The sequence below is a fragment of the Ochotona curzoniae genome, unplaced genomic scaffold, assembly GCF_017591425.1.
Source record: "Ochotona curzoniae isolate NIBS_2020 unplaced genomic scaffold, NIBS_Ocur_1.0 contig_3520, whole genome shotgun sequence".
Classification (NCBI taxonomy): domain Eukaryota; kingdom Metazoa; phylum Chordata; class Mammalia; order Lagomorpha; family Ochotonidae; genus Ochotona; species Ochotona curzoniae.
This window is the reverse complement of record NW_024465894.1, coordinates 20247356-20264688: the sequence shown is the minus strand read 5'-3', so window position 1 is coordinate 20264688 and position 17333 is coordinate 20247356. Positions and strand designations below refer to the sequence as shown.

General features: G+C 42.0%; 1 protein-coding gene across 4 annotated transcripts in view; it reads right to left on the bottom strand.

Annotated features, from left to right (window-relative positions):
* The window catches only part of RALGAPA2 (Ral GTPase activating protein catalytic subunit alpha 2), a 267919-nt gene that overhangs the window by 111454 nt on the left and 139132 nt on the right, over positions 1-17333 (bottom strand). For 3 of the 4 annotated variants that reach the window (XM_040981778.1, XM_040981777.1, XM_040981779.1), the window contains exons 24-27: positions 13315-13443; positions 5990-6118; positions 5051-5109; positions 528-636 (exon numbers count right to left, since the gene is read on the bottom strand). In XM_040981778.1, the coding sequence (XP_040837712.1) occupies positions 528-636; positions 5051-5109; positions 5990-6118; positions 13315-13443 (426 nt within the window). The remainder of the gene's footprint in view (positions 1-527; positions 637-5050; positions 5110-5989; positions 6119-13314; positions 13444-17333) is intronic. The other variant, XM_040981780.1, reaches the window with a different exon arrangement.

Below are 17333 nucleotides of genomic sequence, written 5' to 3'. Positions count from 1 at the left end.
TGGCTTGGCTCACCTCTGGCCATTACAGCCATTCTTATTCATTTTTTCAAATGAATAAGCATCTTAAAAAAGAACATGCTGGGATCCACACTGACAAGACTTACATTCAATTTTAATTACCAAAGCAGAGAGGAAGGCATCAAAAAATATCCAAGGCCCAGCTGACTGGTGTACCCCAAGAGCTCCGCATTGAAACCGGGGAGATCCCTTCCAGGCCAGGGCACAACATCTCATTTTCTTGTTACTCCACATTGACTTATGACAAGTGCCCTCCATGCCACAGAAGCTGCCCAGCCATCAGAAGAACAGTATTTGGCCACTGGGCATGATCCAGGCACACCCAGGGCAGGCTACTACTGGCCTGGTTGCAGCTACCAGGGAGGAGGCAACCCTTGGCAGGAACTTCAGCACATTTGTTTATAAGGCTCTCAGAATGGGGGTTCTGAATTCTGCAGGCAACAACAAGGATGGGCTTAAACACCTGGGATGCAACCTACTGCTAGAGAAGCATCACGAGTTGCGAGTACCTTCAAAGTCACACCTATCACATTGATGGCGTCTTTCACCTGGGGATGGCTTGTGCACTGCGCAAGCTCTTCACAGATCCACACTCCGAGGGAGCAAATAGCAATGCATCTTTTTAAAAAGGATAAAAAGATAAAAGGTCTCATGAAACTCAGTGTATTGTTTTAGCATTTTGAAGCAACAAAATATTCTTAATATGTTTATAAAAGTAGCAAAACTTATACAGAAATAGCAGAATATCTTCTTCTTCTTCAAAAAGAACAAAAACACTCAACAGGCCAGTTTTTAGGACAATGCAAACATTGATAAAGATGACATATTTCCTATGAATGGCCCATAGACCATACAGCACTTATTTTTATTGAAATTAATTTGCTAGTTATATGTTACTGTTTAAAGATACTTTTGATTAGGAATCAAAAACATGGAAATTGCAATTTCTGGTTACCTTCTAATAACACACACAATGTGTACTACAAATAGGAGGGACATTCTATTCTATTTTAAAGCATATTTGAACAAAACTTTTAGAAATAATTTTTTTTAAGTAACGTGCTAGAACAAGATATTTTTCAGAGAAAACTAACCAGACTATACAAACATTTCCATTCTATTGTTAACTTCACAAAAGTGTCATTTTCTACACTAAAGAAAAAAGCAGGTGGAGGGAATTGCCGAGAGTTGTGGATATTTTACAATGTGATAGGTGTAGGAAAAAAAGAGAAGTAAAGGATTTCCCCTAAGTTTCTGGCTGCAAACATGGGTGGATGGAGGTGTCACTTGCTGGTATGGTATCTTCTGGACAGTCAGGTGTGGCAGGAGGGTGGGGGATAAGGGAGAGAATTTAGAGGAGTCAGAGGACTCCAGGCTTCAGTTATGGATATGTTCGGTTTGTTAACAAATCCAAGTTGAGATGTCAAGTTGGCAGTTTCATATACAAGCTGGAATAAATAAGGTGGATAAGTTGGAGATCATCAGCAAATAGATGGTTCTGAAAGATGGGTAAGAACGGGTGAGGGCATTCAGGAAGTGATGGGGAGAGAAGAGGTAAGCTAGAAGAGAGGTCAGCCTGCCCAAGAGATGGGAAAGCAGCATGCAGGGCAGCCCCGGCAAGCTCAGGGACTGGGCTAAGGAACAGGGGAAAGACAGATGACAAAACCAGCATATTAGGTGAGTGTCTGGAAATGGATGGGATAATCTCTGCAAGAAACCAAAAGAGAATCTTTGGTTCCTTAAGAAAAAATAAAAGTAACAAAGAACAGTGGAAAAAGCAACCCTCATTCCTGCTCACCTAAATAAAATAAACAGAGGGAAAAAAATGAAGGTAAGACTAAGGAGACATGAAAGAAATACGGAGAAGAATCTACTAAAAACAAAACAAACAAAAAAATCAGTGAAGACAGAAGAAGGGGAACAATGTGGCACAGCAGCCACTTAAGACATCCCTGTCTTGATGTCAAGGCACCTCTTCTACTTTCCATCCAGCTCCCTGCTTGTGGCCTGGGAACGCCGTAGAGGATGGCCCAAAGCCTTGGGACCCTGCACTAAGTGGGAGACCCGGAATCTCTTGGCTCCTGGCTTTGTATTGGCCCAGCTCTGGCCATGTAGATGTGGAAGATTTTTCTCTCTGTAAATCTTTCCAATAAAAACAAATCTAAAACAAAACAAAAACACAAAACCAAATAAATCTTGAAAAAAAAAAAAGAGAACTGATCCAAAGGGACCATTAGTAGTAACAAATGTGAGTGAAGGTTTCATTAAAAGACCACGTCTGTAGAATTCAAGTGTGAAAGGCTTAAAGACCACACCTGTATAACTCAAGTGTGCAAGGTTTAAAGATTACACCTGTAGAACTTGTTTGTGTACAGCTTTTAAGATGAGATCTAGAAAGGGGAATATACAAAGGCCAATTTAAAAGAATGGAAAGCATGATAAAAGTTGTCAGTATCAGATATAGAAGTCTTTAAGACTAAAAAATCATTCTTAGAAATAAAGGTTACTACATTAGATCTGATTTATTATAGCAATAGGAAAATTTCAATCTTCTGTACTATCAGTAGAGCTTAAAATATATAAAGCAAAATGTAACTTATTTATGATGAGAAATAGATAAATATACTATAACAGGAGGGATTTTGAAAAAACATCTCATCAAATGATTAACTTGATGAAAACAACTCTAAAGGCTAAGGATAACTCAAAGCAAACACTGTAAACTTAGAAATTAATCTGACAGATGCCTGTAATGCTATATTCAGCAATTAAAGAATACTGTCTATGTTATTTTCAAGTGTATATGGAATATTTGTAAAAATTGAAATATTGGCCCACAATCCAATGATCTAAGCTGTCAAAAGCAGAAAAAATATAATCATGTTTGGAAATTAAAAAATATTTCTTAAAAACCGATGATGCAAAAAGAAATCAGAAAAACATGGAATAGAAAAATATCAGACATTAAAACACAGAATTAAGATAAAGTACCACTAGAAATAAACATGCAATCTTAACTTTATATAATGAACATTCCAAATATATAACATGAAAAGTATGGAGTAAGGACCAGTGTTGTGGTGAAGCAAGTTAAACTTGCATGAGTGCTTGGTCTCCTTCCACATTGGAGACCTGGAGAAGGCTCTTGGCTTCAGCATGGACTTGCCCCAGCCATTGTGGCTATTTGGGGAGTGAACCAGTGGATGGATTTCTCTCCTTCTGTTTGGATAACTTTGCCTTCCAAATAAACAACACATTAAAAAAAAAAAAGTAGAGGAAGAACAAAAAGGAGCACAGAGTAGGTAATAAAATAGATGAGAGAAACATTTTCAAAAAGTTTGTGGGAAAAAAAGAATTTTAAATTTTATTTTGACAGAAAAATCCACACATAGTACTAACACACATTTTCCATTAACTTTTTGAAGACTTTTTATTGAATAGAGAGGTTAAATAAAGACAAAAAACTGTCATTTGAAAGGCTAATAAACTTGACAACTTTTGGTAAAAACAGTTTAAAAAGAGAGAGAACACACACAAAGTTCCAGCAATTAAAAAATGGACATAATTGGGCCGAAAAGGTAAAACAGAAAACAAGAGATAACTTGTATGCCAATAGATCTCAAAATTTAAATGAAATAAACAAATTCCTAAAACTTTTGTGCATCAAAATTTCAAAAAAAAAAGTGTGAAAGCCTTGATATTCCTAAACTCATTGAAGAAAATCAGATGGTTGTTAACTTTCTTTTTCTCACAAAGAAACATACTTAATCTGGATAATTTTACTATCAATGTCTACTAAATACACAAGGAATATTAATCTGACTTTCTAAGAATCTTCCTAATGAAAGAGAATGAATAACACTTAACTAATTTTGTGAGACTATGTAACTTTCCTGAACAAAATATTCATCAAGTCAGATCCAGTCACATATAAGCTAAGCTGGATTTTGCCCAAATGGATAGGTTAGTTCAACATTACCCAATTCACAATGTGTAACACAGACTAGGAAATTTAGATTCAACCATCCTCACTGAAGATGTCAGACAAAATACAATAGCAAAAAGAACTTGTAGATCATCAAAGGGCTAATGAGAACAGTCCTGGGTCATGGATCAGGCCTCAGCCAGCCCCCAGGAGGAAGGAGGCTGGGTGGGCTTCTGATGACTGCACGTGGTAGGAAGTGGAGAGCTGACACAGCTGTGCCCCTCTATCAGCATTCCCAGCGGCTATACTCTGCTTCACCTCAGGAGAAAAAGTAGGCAGCCCAGAAAATGTTCTATTAGCCATAGACTGCTAGCAACCTCAGACACTTGGCACAGGCTTCCAGACACTGCTAAATATCTCTGGGGGCTGAAAATCATCTCCAGTTAAAATCATTGCCCTTAGAGATCGGCATTGTGACACAGCAGACTGGCTGACGCCTGTTGACATGAGCAACCCATAAGGGTACTGGTTCAAGTCTGGCTGCTCCACTTCTGATCCAGCTTCCTGCTAACATGCCTGGGAAGGCATCAGGAGATGGCATGAGTGCGTGGGCCCTGCACCCACTGGGACAGAGATCTGGGTGGAATTCCAGGCTGCTTGCTTCAAACTGGCCCACCCTTGGTTATCTCAGCTCTCTCAGGAGTAAACCAAGAGATGGAAGAACAATTTCTCTCTCTCTCTGTAACTCAGCCTTTTAAATAAATAAATAAATAAATAAATAAATAAATAAATAGAAATCACTACCCCTCTACAATTTTGATGGATTTCTGGTTTATTTTTCTATTTTCTTGTTAAAAACATCAAAAGATATGTTTAAAAAATTGCTTTTTCTGAAATAAATATAGCATCCTATGCATAATCTTAGGCACCTTGCTATTTTTACCTAACGTTGTCATTTTAGATAATCAACTATGGAATTCCTGACATAATTCTTACTACAGCTTTTAACATAAAGCAGCAATGTGAAAGAACACTTTTAAAAACTATTTTACATGTAAATGTGTACCTTAAAACTCTAAAATAATTTACCTCTTAGTCAACATTTACCTTGCACATTCATTTGGTTCCTCTGTGGCATTCTTCAGTAAAATATTTATGAGGTAATGCTAAAAACACAAAATTGAGTAAAATAAAAACTTAGTGTCAGTGTTGGTTTTTCTGCATGCTCTGGCCGTGTTCCAGGCAGCCAGGAGCTTCTGAAGGCCCTGGGAGCCCAGGCATGTCCTCCATCAGGGAGAACCTGGGGAAAGGAAGTCGCAGGGTGTGGTGGAGCAGCGGGTACCGTCCATCCGTGGGGGTCCCTGCAGGGAGGCAGCCTGCAGGATGGTGTGGCTGGGTGTGCAAGGAGAACTTGGCAAAGCAAATGAGACTTCCAGATAGGAAAATCTCTTGATTTCTTTTACTTTAATTGGATTACGTTTTGTACATTGAATTATATATTGTAATCAGGTATTTATAGATTGATTGATTCCAGGATTTGAAAAGTATTTATGTATGCCCCAAAGTCAGATGAGAAGAGAGAGAAAAAAAGCTTACTTTTCTTCTAGAAGAAAATTTCAAATTATTAATCTGGAATTTCAAATTATTAATAGTATTTAATCAGGCCAACAATAGGACTGAATATTTAGCTTATTTTGATTATTTCTTATACATTTATTTGATGCATGAATGCTGCACAACTAAGCTAATAAAATTATTACAAAGGATGATTCATTACATAATTATGCTCCCTAGGCACGATAAACAGATCCAATAAAAAACACCCAAGGAATACAGCTATCTGTTCTAAATGTAATATGCTCTGAATCTAATATGTTTACAGCCCCCTGGAACAACCTTCTTAAGAAAAACCATCATTAAAACATTTAAAAGGTATAGCAAAAGTTCAGGGATAAATAGTAGATCCACATATGATAATGGAGACATAATCATACAGTTAGAATTCGAGCATGCTAACTCTGGGACTCAGTGACATGCATGCCATACCTTGACATCTTCGGCTCCTGTAATGACCTCATTCACTTCTGGCACTGACTGTAGTAGAGGAAGCCCCTGGTAGGTGTTTGGGAAGCAGACGAGGGAGCCAAGGATGGTGAGGGCTTCGGAGCGAGGCGCCTGTTCACGACAAAGGAAACATACCCATTTTCCTGGTTGCACCATAGAAACTTCAGATAAACAGCACATAGCTTCACTTCTTCAGGGCTTTGAGAGGGAGATCTTTCTAATTATTTTTTTTTCTAGATAAGGAAAATCATGTTATGCCAGGTAATTTTTCCAAGGTACATATTTAAGCAAGTAAGAGATTTTATATGAAAATTTCGAAGGAATGAAAAATTTTTACTATGCTACCATGTACACAAATGTGAAAACTGGCTGCAGATTCATTTAGAGTTACAAAGGCAAACGACTCAGTCATTACTGTTTTACAACACCTTAATATGATTGCTTTTAACAAAGCAGGTAGCATCATTTTTTTCTACCTGCGTGTCATTTTTGCAGTAAAGAACAATTGAGGGAAATTCATAAGAAAGTGAGGTTGGAGGAACTATTACAGGGTAAAGAGAGAAAAGACATTGTCTACCAACGTTCTATGTTTCACCAAGGACTATGTCGTAAAATAACATGGTGAGCTGTTACATCACCATATCTAGTAACATGCGAATCACTTATTTGTCCATTACTGGAATTAGATACATATTAAAGAGTTCCTTCATTAAGTTTCGATTCGGCCAAAGATTCCCAGAAGCCCTGATGAGCCAAGAATGGAAGCAGACACCAAGACAACGGCATACCATCCACCTACTAACTCATCTGTCCCAGCGTCTGACAGTTGCAACAACTGCAGCTAATACTTGAGACCTCTCTGTGCTTAGTATTGTTCTAAGTGTTGTATAAGCATTTCCTCTTATCATTCCCTCAGGGACCCACTGGTGTAGATACTATCACCATTTCCATTCTCTTGTGAGAATACAGGGAAGTTGTTGTTTTACCTAAATGAATTCACTTAAGGAGAAAGAGAGAAGCCAGGAGCCAGGACCTCAGACTGTGTCTGCCATGCAAATGGCAGCTCCCTCCCAGGGTGCACAATGGCAGAAGTTGGACGGGAGTGAAGCTGGGACTCACATGGAAGGACACTGATAGAATGTAGCATCCCAAGCAGCACCTTAACCTCCAGGCCCAAAGCCTGCCCCCATACAGCTGTATAAAGTCACACAGCTCGCAAGTGATAGATCCTGGCCTGGCACAAAGGCCAACTCCCCCTAGTCCACCCTTGCCCTGCATGCATATGAAATAAAATGGAGGGCTCTTCCTTCAGGGATGGGAGTATGGTAATGGTATATGGGGTGGAGGAGAGTTGGTTACAATAACACACTGGGGGCACCATGGGAGCTCAGTATCGCAACTCTGACAAACCACGAGATGGCCTGTCAGAAGCAGCCAGGACTGGTGCCTCTCAGCACAGCCAGGAAACACCAAAGGAAAGGTTGGCTAGGGCCCAGAGACAAGAGTCAGGCAGGCCGGCAATGAATGAGAATGAGCTGAGCGGGTAACAGACAACAAAGGCAAAGGCAGAGGATAGAGGTGACTCACGGAAGTGGGAGAGAAACACACAGCCCAGAGAACAGCTGGCTGTGCATGAGGGGAGTCACGGAACTTCAGCTGGAGAAGTTGAAGAAGCGCCCTGTGGGTCATACTGTCCACATCTCCCCCTGTCTGAGGGGGGATGCTGTGGTGTGGTATGCAGAGCCAGTGGATGATGCTTCAGGGGCAGAACAGTTGTCAGGTGGTCACTGAAATACAAGTGGTGACTCCCAAGGGGTAACTAGACCTGAGGCTTCAGACAGCTCCTGTGCCCTATCACGCCCCAGTAATCTTGATTCCAAATGTCTTTCTTTAACTCCACAGCTGCAGTTCCACCTGCTTGTTTGACATTTCCACTCAGGGTCAAGAAGGCCTCTTCCATGGTTGGGCTACGTTATCAAAGAGTGCTTCTGGAACTGTGTGAAACAATATCCTGTCTCCTTCACTATATTATCTTACTACTGCTTTCACTCTTACATTCAGATATCTTCAAACACTAATATGAAGAACATGTGTTACATGTATATTCACACAAATATCTAGATTCAACATTTTACCACTCATGCCTCATCTATCCTGTTTTCATTTCTTCAGTGCTAAATCACTTGAAATTTTTCACTTGGCATATTTCAGGCAAATTTAAGGCATTGGTCATCTGAGCCCCGTATGCTCCAACATCGTTGCCTTGAGCTTTTTCTTTCTATTTGTTGTTTCTGACATATCTTGCATTTATTTGATGCATGTAGCCCTCATGAGAGAAAAGCCTGAGAGTCATGTTGTTTCTCCAGTCCCAGGGACGGTCAGCAAGCACTGCTCTGAGGTCAGGGCTGCTGCTGCCTGCATTTACTGGGGGTGAACACGGATCACCTTCTGGGTATCTTTTCAGCATCACTTCTTCCACTAAGACTATTCTGGCATGTGCCTTCCCATCTACTACTCATCCAGTGAAGCAAACTGTTATAATACTGGTGCCTCCTGGGTTCTGCAAATGACTCCTCCACACCTGCTAGCCAGCACATAGTAGATCCACAGGAGAACCTTCTAGAACCTTGCTTGCTCCTCATTCACTACTGCTTCCCATTCTCTGGAAGATCTTTATTTAGTCTGTGCTGATGTCTGTTCTTTTCTTTGGGCAGCTCTCAAGGATCATGCCATGCATATGCTTGGTTTGTATTGCAGAATTTTAGACTGAATGCTAGAATGTGTGCCAACCAGATGCACAGTATTAGAATTTCAGAGTTGCTATAGCTTTCTCAAGAGGATATAATAAACCCATGCAATCCCTCCCACAATACATTGACTTTACAGACATATAACATGAGGCCCATGTGCTTATGGATATTGCCCAAGAATAGATAACAAGTACAAGGCCATGTACTTGGAATGAACTCAAGCCTGACTTACTTGAGTCAGGGGATGGAGGATGGGAAGAAGATTCCAGACGGGGAGCTGCAATGTGTGCAGTGTCTCATTGCGGTCAACGACATGGGCAGGGAAAGGCAGATGGAACCAGGAAGCTGAGGGGCCAGATGGGGTTCTCCTCAAAGCACCTACCCCATGGCTTTGCTACTAGAGCAGATCTTTTATAAGCATGCAGGGATGATACCCAGTCTTAACTGCTGTGGGCACGTACTCACTACACATCCCAGAAGTTCCCTGTTGGGAAGAGTGGGAAGAGGACTGCAGCAGTGATGGCAAGTCTCAGATTAGGACCCTTCTGGACCATTGCCCCAGGCCTGAGATTGTGACAAGGACTGGCTGTGAGCCTAGGGATTGGAGTCCGCTCTGAAGCAGAAGGGTTAAGGGAAGCATGCCATGCTGCTGCCATGCTCAGGGCTGAGGTGACAGCACCATGGTGACACTCAGGGAGCAGGCAGGAGAAATAGAATCTAAGGCAAGCTGTGCTCTGGTCTGCAGGGCTGGAGGTGTTGCATCTCCATGACAACCACAGGCAGGTTTCTGAGATGGGTGGATGAAAGGGTCAGAGGCAGCAGTTCCAAAGGAGTGCTCCAGTGGGGCCCGGGAAGTGTGCAACAGGAAAAACAAAGACTTCCAAGCAGGCGTAGTGACTCAGGAGCCTTGAACGCATCAACAGACACTGTGATTTCCAAAAATGCAATTGTATTTCTTGTAATTACCTCTGATCTTGGCTTTCTCAGTCTGTGGTCCTTTAGAGCATCCCAAGCGATCAGTTTTCTGAAGTGCCTATCTTCAGCCTGTGGAGAAGTCTCAGCTGACAATAGGGGGCCAGCCCCTCTGCCTAGAGCAGGGTGGGGACCATCCACCCATGGGCCATAGAATGCCTGCAGAATCATTCAGTCTGGTCCTACCAAGGCAAATGCAGGCAGGGCTCATTCACACTTCAACAAATCTATAGCAACTAATTTTTACTTTGGTAACTTGTGTGTGGTTTGTGAATGGTGTTGGAGCATATCCAAATGGCCCTTGGGCTCCCTTCCCAAATGGCCGTCTCTCTGGGAGTGTGGGGTACGATGACAGGTCAGAGCCCTGCAGGGGCAGGCACAAGGCCAAGGGAGAATGTGAGCTGCAGCCCATGGATGTCCTCTGTATGATCCCCTGTCAACCCCTCCTCATATGCCCAAAAAAACACAATCATCTGTGACACCCCCAAGCTTTTGAAGTTTATGTAAGTGAAATTATGCGTTTTTCTAAGTTTGACTGCTTTCACTCAGTACTGCTATATAGCAGATATCCGCTGTGCTTGCATCCAGTATCTTCTGCTCACACCGCCACACTTGTTGATAGCTTCTTGGGTTGGCTCTGGCTTTTTGCTAGCACAAATGCTGCTGATGTGCATAAATTTTCACCAGTTTTTGAAGAGCTCTTCTCTCAGCAGGGGCCGAGAGACAGGTGTGATTAATTTGGGCTAACTGAAAATATGAATGAACAGGTGTGCCCCATCCAAACACCTTGCATGGCTCCACCAAAATTGTAAACCTCAAGTTTAAACAAAACAATAGTTCAAAGAGTTGCTATCACTTTATGTAACCTTAATATTTTATTCATTCATTTGTTTGTTTAGTTGAGAGAAATCCTCCATCTGCTGCTTCCCAAATGTTTTTCTCAGCTCCCGTCTGGAGCCAATTTAGGTCTCGTGCCCGGGTGTGGGCAGGGACCTTACTGGAGTTGTTGCCACTACCTCCCAGTGTCTGCATTAGTAGGAAGCTGGAGTCACAGGAGGAGCTGGCATCAAACCCAAAACTGACAGGGCACGTGAGCAACAGAAACAGTGGTGACCTCAGGGCCCTACTGATAAGTTGCAGAATAAATTCCAAGTGTATTCAAGTTGTCCAAAATGACAGAATTTCCTTCTTTTTTAAGGCTGAATAATATTCCTTTCTCTCTCTCTGTACAAGCCATACAATCCCATTTGTTTTATCAATTCATCTGGTGATTCACACTTAAGCTGCTTCCTCATCTTGGCTACTGTGAACAATGGTGCCCTCCAGACACCGACTCTCTTTCTTTCCTTTGGACATGAACTTGGACATGGGATTTCTGGGTCAGATGGCAATTCTCTTTTCTATTGTTTGAGGGACCGTTGCACCTGTTTCCATAATGGCTGTCAGGATTTATATTCGCATTAACAGCATACAAGAGGTATCTTTCCTTCGTAGCCTCACCATCACTTGTTATCTTTTTTTTCTGATCACTGCCATCCTATTGGTTGTGAGATGACTGCTTTATTGTGATTTTTCATTTGTTAATCTCTGAGGACTAGTGACACCAAGCATTTTTCATTTGCCTGTTGGCCATGCCTAGAAGCTTATTTCAATCGCTCAGCTAGTCAAAGGTTAGAGAATGACCACTGCAAGGTGTATAATCTCTGACAAAGGTGCCAGCTTTTTTATAGAAACTCCCCCACCTGGTTTTATTAAATTTCCATTAAGAAGTATGATTAGTCCAGCTTATATCTTCTGACTGTTTTCCATGTTGACTTGATTCATAAAATATACTGGGTCTTTGATTGATTATCCTGAAATCCTTTGCAGAAATAATGAAGAAAGAAAATTTATCATACTCTTGAAAAAAAAAGTTGAATAAATTCAACATTGGCTTCCTTTTTCACCTTTTCTTAATTAATCCCTTCTGCCCATCTCTTTTCCCTTTGCTTTCGAATTTATCCTTTTTAGAAATTGTGGTCCACTCTCAGTCACGACTTGGCACACCTGCATCCCATGTTACAGTGCCACATCCAGTCCTGAGTGGGCTGCTTCTGATCCAGCTACTGGCTAATGCATCTGCGAAGCAGTGGATGATGTCTTAAATACCTGAGTTCCTTCTGCCCAGATGGTAGATCCACATGGAGTCTCTGGTCCCTTGCTTCACTATGGCTATGTTCAGAGTGAACCAGCACGTGCCAGGATCTTTCTCACTCTACCTCTGTTTTTCTGTCTGTTTGTTGTTGTTGCTGTTTGTTTTTTAAGTAAAAGAAACGCTAGTGCATAAAAATACCACCATGAAATACAAGATACACAAAATGTAAACATGTAATTTAAAACTTAGGGCCTAGAGTTTGAACTTACTCTTAGAGAAGAAATAAATAGAGTGAAAAGGCAACCCATGTTATCAAACAAAATTTAGCACGCTGAACAATCATACTGACTTTAATACAAACCTTACCAATTATAGCTAATCTTTAAATCATGCTCAGGCAGAGGATAATTCTGAGTAGATAACAGTTGTATAAAACATAAACGGGAAACAGCTTTGAAATTGAAATGCATAAGGGATGGAGCAGACATTGTGGCACACCATGTTAAGCTACTGTTTGCGATGCCTGCATCCTGGCATCCTATTAATCAGAGTGACACTCCCAATCCTGACTATTTTACTTCTGATCCAGCTTCCTGAAAATCTGTCTGGGAAAGAAGCAGGAGATGCCCCAAGTGTCTGGGTTCCTGACACCTGGTGGTGCACCGGGATGGAGTTCCAGGATCCTAGCTCTGGCCTGATCCAGACCTGACTGTTGGGACCATGTACGGAATGACCAAGTGAAAGATCTGAGTCTTTCTCTTTCTGACTCTCCCTGTCTTTCAAATGAACAATACATTTGAAAATGTATTTATTATGTATATATACACATATGTATAATATATACATGTATAATGTATATATTTATTGGAAATAAATATATAAAGGCATTCTCAAAAAGGGCATTATAACATTGCTCAGCAGAGAAGGTAAACATAGGGTTGAAAATAAACACTTTTTGTGGTCCTTAAGGCTCATAAATACACTTCTTAGCATAAGAATTCAGCCAGAGTTCTCTGGCACAGTTATAAAAAACATACATAGATTTCTAGTCAAAATTTTAGCATTCGGACATTTTGGAAACAGAACCAAGGTTTTGATTTCAAACAACAAGCTCTTCCTAAAGTCCATTTAGACCTCTCTTGGTCTGAGACATCTGCTGGACGGTGTTGGTAGGAATCTGAGAGTCAGGCTCGCTCTGACTGTGTGTGAATGCGACTGGGTCTGTGAGGATGGGGTTTCTCACACTTGAACCTCTTGATGAAACGCCTTTCCAGACCAGTGTGTCATCTTAGCCTACAATTTCACACATCAGCTGCCGGGGTGCCTGCCCTCAGAGCCCAGTTTCACATTGCACTAATGAGTCGACACCTGTTAAGAGTGGAGAAATCCGAACCTTGTTAGTGACTGCCAAGCCTCCCGGGAGTCTGGACGCTGCGCATTGTCATACTCACCGCCAGCGTGTCTGTGCTGAGGACCCTGGCAGCCGCTGCAATGAAGTCCCCTACCAGCATGGAGAAGCCAGGCAGACCCAGGGAGAAGAAGCGGGGCGGACAGTGCCTTATGATGGTATTTAAGATGTCCTATGAAGGGAGGCAAGAGAACACAATGGTGGTTTCAAGAACAAAATTCCAAAGCAGCCAGTTTGTGTGTACATGTGAACACTGTACAGTGACTGAACAAAACACTGATGACACAAAGTACTCAGGGATCGGGAACATTGTGGATATGACTTACTGGGAGGGTTAGTGAACTCATAGGACAGTTGAGAGAATGGAGACACCCAGCTGTAAGACCACTTGCCCCACAACTCAAACATGGCACATCTCAAAGTGGGCAAACTAGTGGAGTGCTGAAGTAGCCAGGTAAATAAAACCCACCTATAGCTATCACCAAAAGAAGATGTTCTGTCACTCGCTCTCAGGTTTTCAATATTAAAGCATGCTCTTCACATTAAAAAAAGATCCACACAGGAGAAAAACAGATGGTGATCTTTGCTCCTCAGGTAGTGCGTGCACTAGGAGATGGGGAGGCAGGAAGTGCTAAGGGTTGATGGGTTGAGGCCGTGCAATGGGTGTGGCTCTGGAGTGCAGCTGTGCTGGAAACACGCAAGGACACCTGGTTGCCTCTGCGCAGGGTGTAAAGGGAAGGGCATTTTCAGCCCAGAGCCTTGAGTCCCTGCGTCTTCAGGGGCCGTCTCCCAGTCCTGTGGCAGATCAGCGGGTTCCCTCCGACATCATTCATGCCATTCCTGGCCAAGTGACATCTCCAAGGCCATCTGTTTAAGTGTGTGTGTGTGTGTGTGTGTGTGAGTGTGCACACAGGGGGATTTATAAAGAAACTACAAAGTTCTAATGTGGCTTTATTCAAATACACCAAAAGGTTGTTAGCTCTGAGACTTGTCAGCAACCTAAGGTGACTCCAGATCCATGACGAACAAGCAAAAAACACGTTCTGGTTTCTTTCCTTAGATTTCAGTGTGGTGGTTTGGAAAATCCTGTACAACAATCCTGACTCAGTCCAATTAAACTGGAGTAGTAACAACACGTTGAGTTTAGCCCTTCATGATATCTATTTCACCACTTATCTTCTTGAAGGAGAAGCCATATGTATTCACAAAATATTTATATGTATATACGACCTTTCTTCCTTACATGGTAAATTCACTCCATTTCTACAGATCATGCTATTTACATCCTTAAAGTGTCTGTGCATACATAATGCTTCATCTACCAGAGCTCACACAAAGAAAAATAGCTCAGAAAGTACTGATTTAAAGTTTTAGCATTTCAGCAATTTTTTTTCCCTGCACTAAAAATAAACAAATAGACACACAAATAAAAGAGAGGAAGGAAGAAAGGGAAGAAAAACCTGAAGCACGCTTCTCCTAGGTTAATGTTTACCCCTAGTTTAATCACATCCTGTGATACATTTTAGGGTCCCTATCAGCCAAGGCAAACATTCTCAGGGCCTGAGCAGATGGATGCTGCAGTTAGGCGAGTGTGTGGTAGGCTCATGCTCCATGAGGGGAACAAAAGATCTACCTTTTTCATAATTAAGCCTCTGATTAATGCCCTGCGCTCCTCACCACACACCTGTAATTACTCACAGAGGTACGCTTTGTGCTGGGCCTTGTCTCGGAATATCAGGCATCAAGCTCTCCAGCAGCAGATGGAGGCACGGTTCTGTTGACATATGCTGCAATGAAAGGATTTGTGCAAACCTGGCTAGCAAGGTAGCAGAATGCCATGTATTTGAAGATTAATAATGCAAACAACCATGATGTTAACTTTGCTATGTTTGTGCTAATTCCATCTGTTGAGAAGAGGACCTAAACCTTGAGGCCTGTGGGTTTAAAAAAAAAAATCCACAGCACTGACTTAAAACGAGCCATTTCCACCAGTGGAATTTCCAAGTTTTAATTTAAAAAAATGATAAGTTCATGAGAATCAGGAATGAAATATGTTAACAGGCCAGAGTCCGAACTTTTCAGTGGGAGCCATTTTGTCCTGTCTGATTCATACATGTGAAAGTGATGATCTGTAAAATGGGGCATGTTGTTGATGTTGATGCTGGCTGGAGACCCTGGATACACACATTGCCACCATCGAGTCACATGGCTCTCCCTCCCCCTGGACTAGAGCCAGCTACTTCAATGGAACCTGCTTCTACAGGCAAGAAGATCGGAAGGAGCAGATGGCGACCCTGCCCTACCCTGCTACCCAAGTAAGACAGTGCCCTGAGGAGAAGCAGGGCTTGGGCCACAAGCGCCAAAGATAGAGTGGGGGTAGGGTTAATGTGGGGGTTAAAGAGATGACCCTTGTGTCAAGTCAGCCAAATTGTGGCCATATGCCTGCTTACTTTGCTTATCTACATGGAGATGGAACATTTGAACGTAGGGACAATCCCAGGGTGCCCTGAGAGAGCAGCTGCCTATTGCAAGGGGGGGTTTCCACAAAAAGCTCCACTCCTCTTGTTCAGGACAGCGGTCCTGTTACGCCTGGCCCTCCACTCACCAACCCCACAGTTCTAATTGGAATGGCAGAAGGCAAAATCTAGAGATTCTGAACCCTTCCCAGGCTCCAGGTTTTATGCACCCACCAGATGTGATGGCACACACCATTTACCATGTCCACATCTAAAATGAATGCCATTGGCCTAACAGGTTTTCAAAGTGAATACTTTTTTGTTTTTTTTTTTAAACTTAAATGAAATTATCTTAGGAAATTTAATCTTTGCTCATAAACAAAATATTCCTAAAATCAATACAGTAACAGTGAATCAATGCTGTGAAATATTCGCTGAAAATATCACTTTTTGATGGAGGCCATAATTTCGGGCCACCTCTCACGGCCACATGGGCAAGTTGCAATGTCAGGGTGGCTGGTGTAAGGGCAGCTCCTTTATTTGCTCTAGCTGGCTTGGCTGCACGTGTCACAAGGACTGGCAGAGACCAGGAAAGGACCATCACTTTCACCAAGTGACTCACATACTATTCAGGACTGCATCCTGTCCTTCAACTTGGTCAAGGTGAAAAGGCCTCCAGAAGTAAGGTTGCCAGGGCTTGGACTGTGTGTGTGAAACATTGGGGGCAGCTGACAGTATGCTTGTGTTTTACGTGTGTGTGATTGGGTGAAGCCCATGGTATGCTCAGGCTTCACGTGTGTGTATGTGACTAGGGGTAGCCCGTGGCATGCCTGTGTTTTGTGTGTGTATGTGCATGTGTGTGTGTTATGTGTGTGTGTGAGAGAGAGGGAGAGAGAGAGAGAGATAGAGAGAGAGAGACTGGGTGAAGCCCATCCATGGTATGCTTGTGGCAGCCCACAGTACGCTTGTGTTTCCCGTCTCTCGTCCACAAGCTGGGAGGATCCCCGCAAAACAGAGGATTTGAGGGGTCAGGAGATGTGAACAGAGACTTTGTAAACTGAAAAGCACCACAGAAAACAGCATTGTTCAAATAACAACTGAAGAGTTCTATTTCATAAAACTTTTATCACAGATTTAACTTGCAAATTTAAACTATTATTTTACTGATCTACAGAAAGATTTTAAAACAATTCAACTGTGGCCCAAACAAGCCCCTGGGATTACACATTACCCAAATATGAAGAAGCTGCAGCAGTAAGTACCAACCATCCTTAGCAAAGCACTCAAGCAATGAGAAAGGGAGAGTACAGCTTATAAGGCAAATGGCAAAAACAGGGAAATTCTACTTTTGATTTTTTACTTTCTTGATTGCAGAGTTCTAGACCTTACCCTAAACAAAATACTCCAGTGGCAAGAATTAACCTCTTTTCTACACTCTTAAAAAGACTAACTAATGAGCTAAACAATGAGTTCAAGGATAAACGGAGTCTCAAATAGGAATTAGCTTTATTCGATACAGTTGATGTGTGTGAAACACTGGAAAGCTTTTTCACATGTTTCTGTTCAGGGGAAATAAAATTGCCCCTGCCAAATGTTAAAATACAGT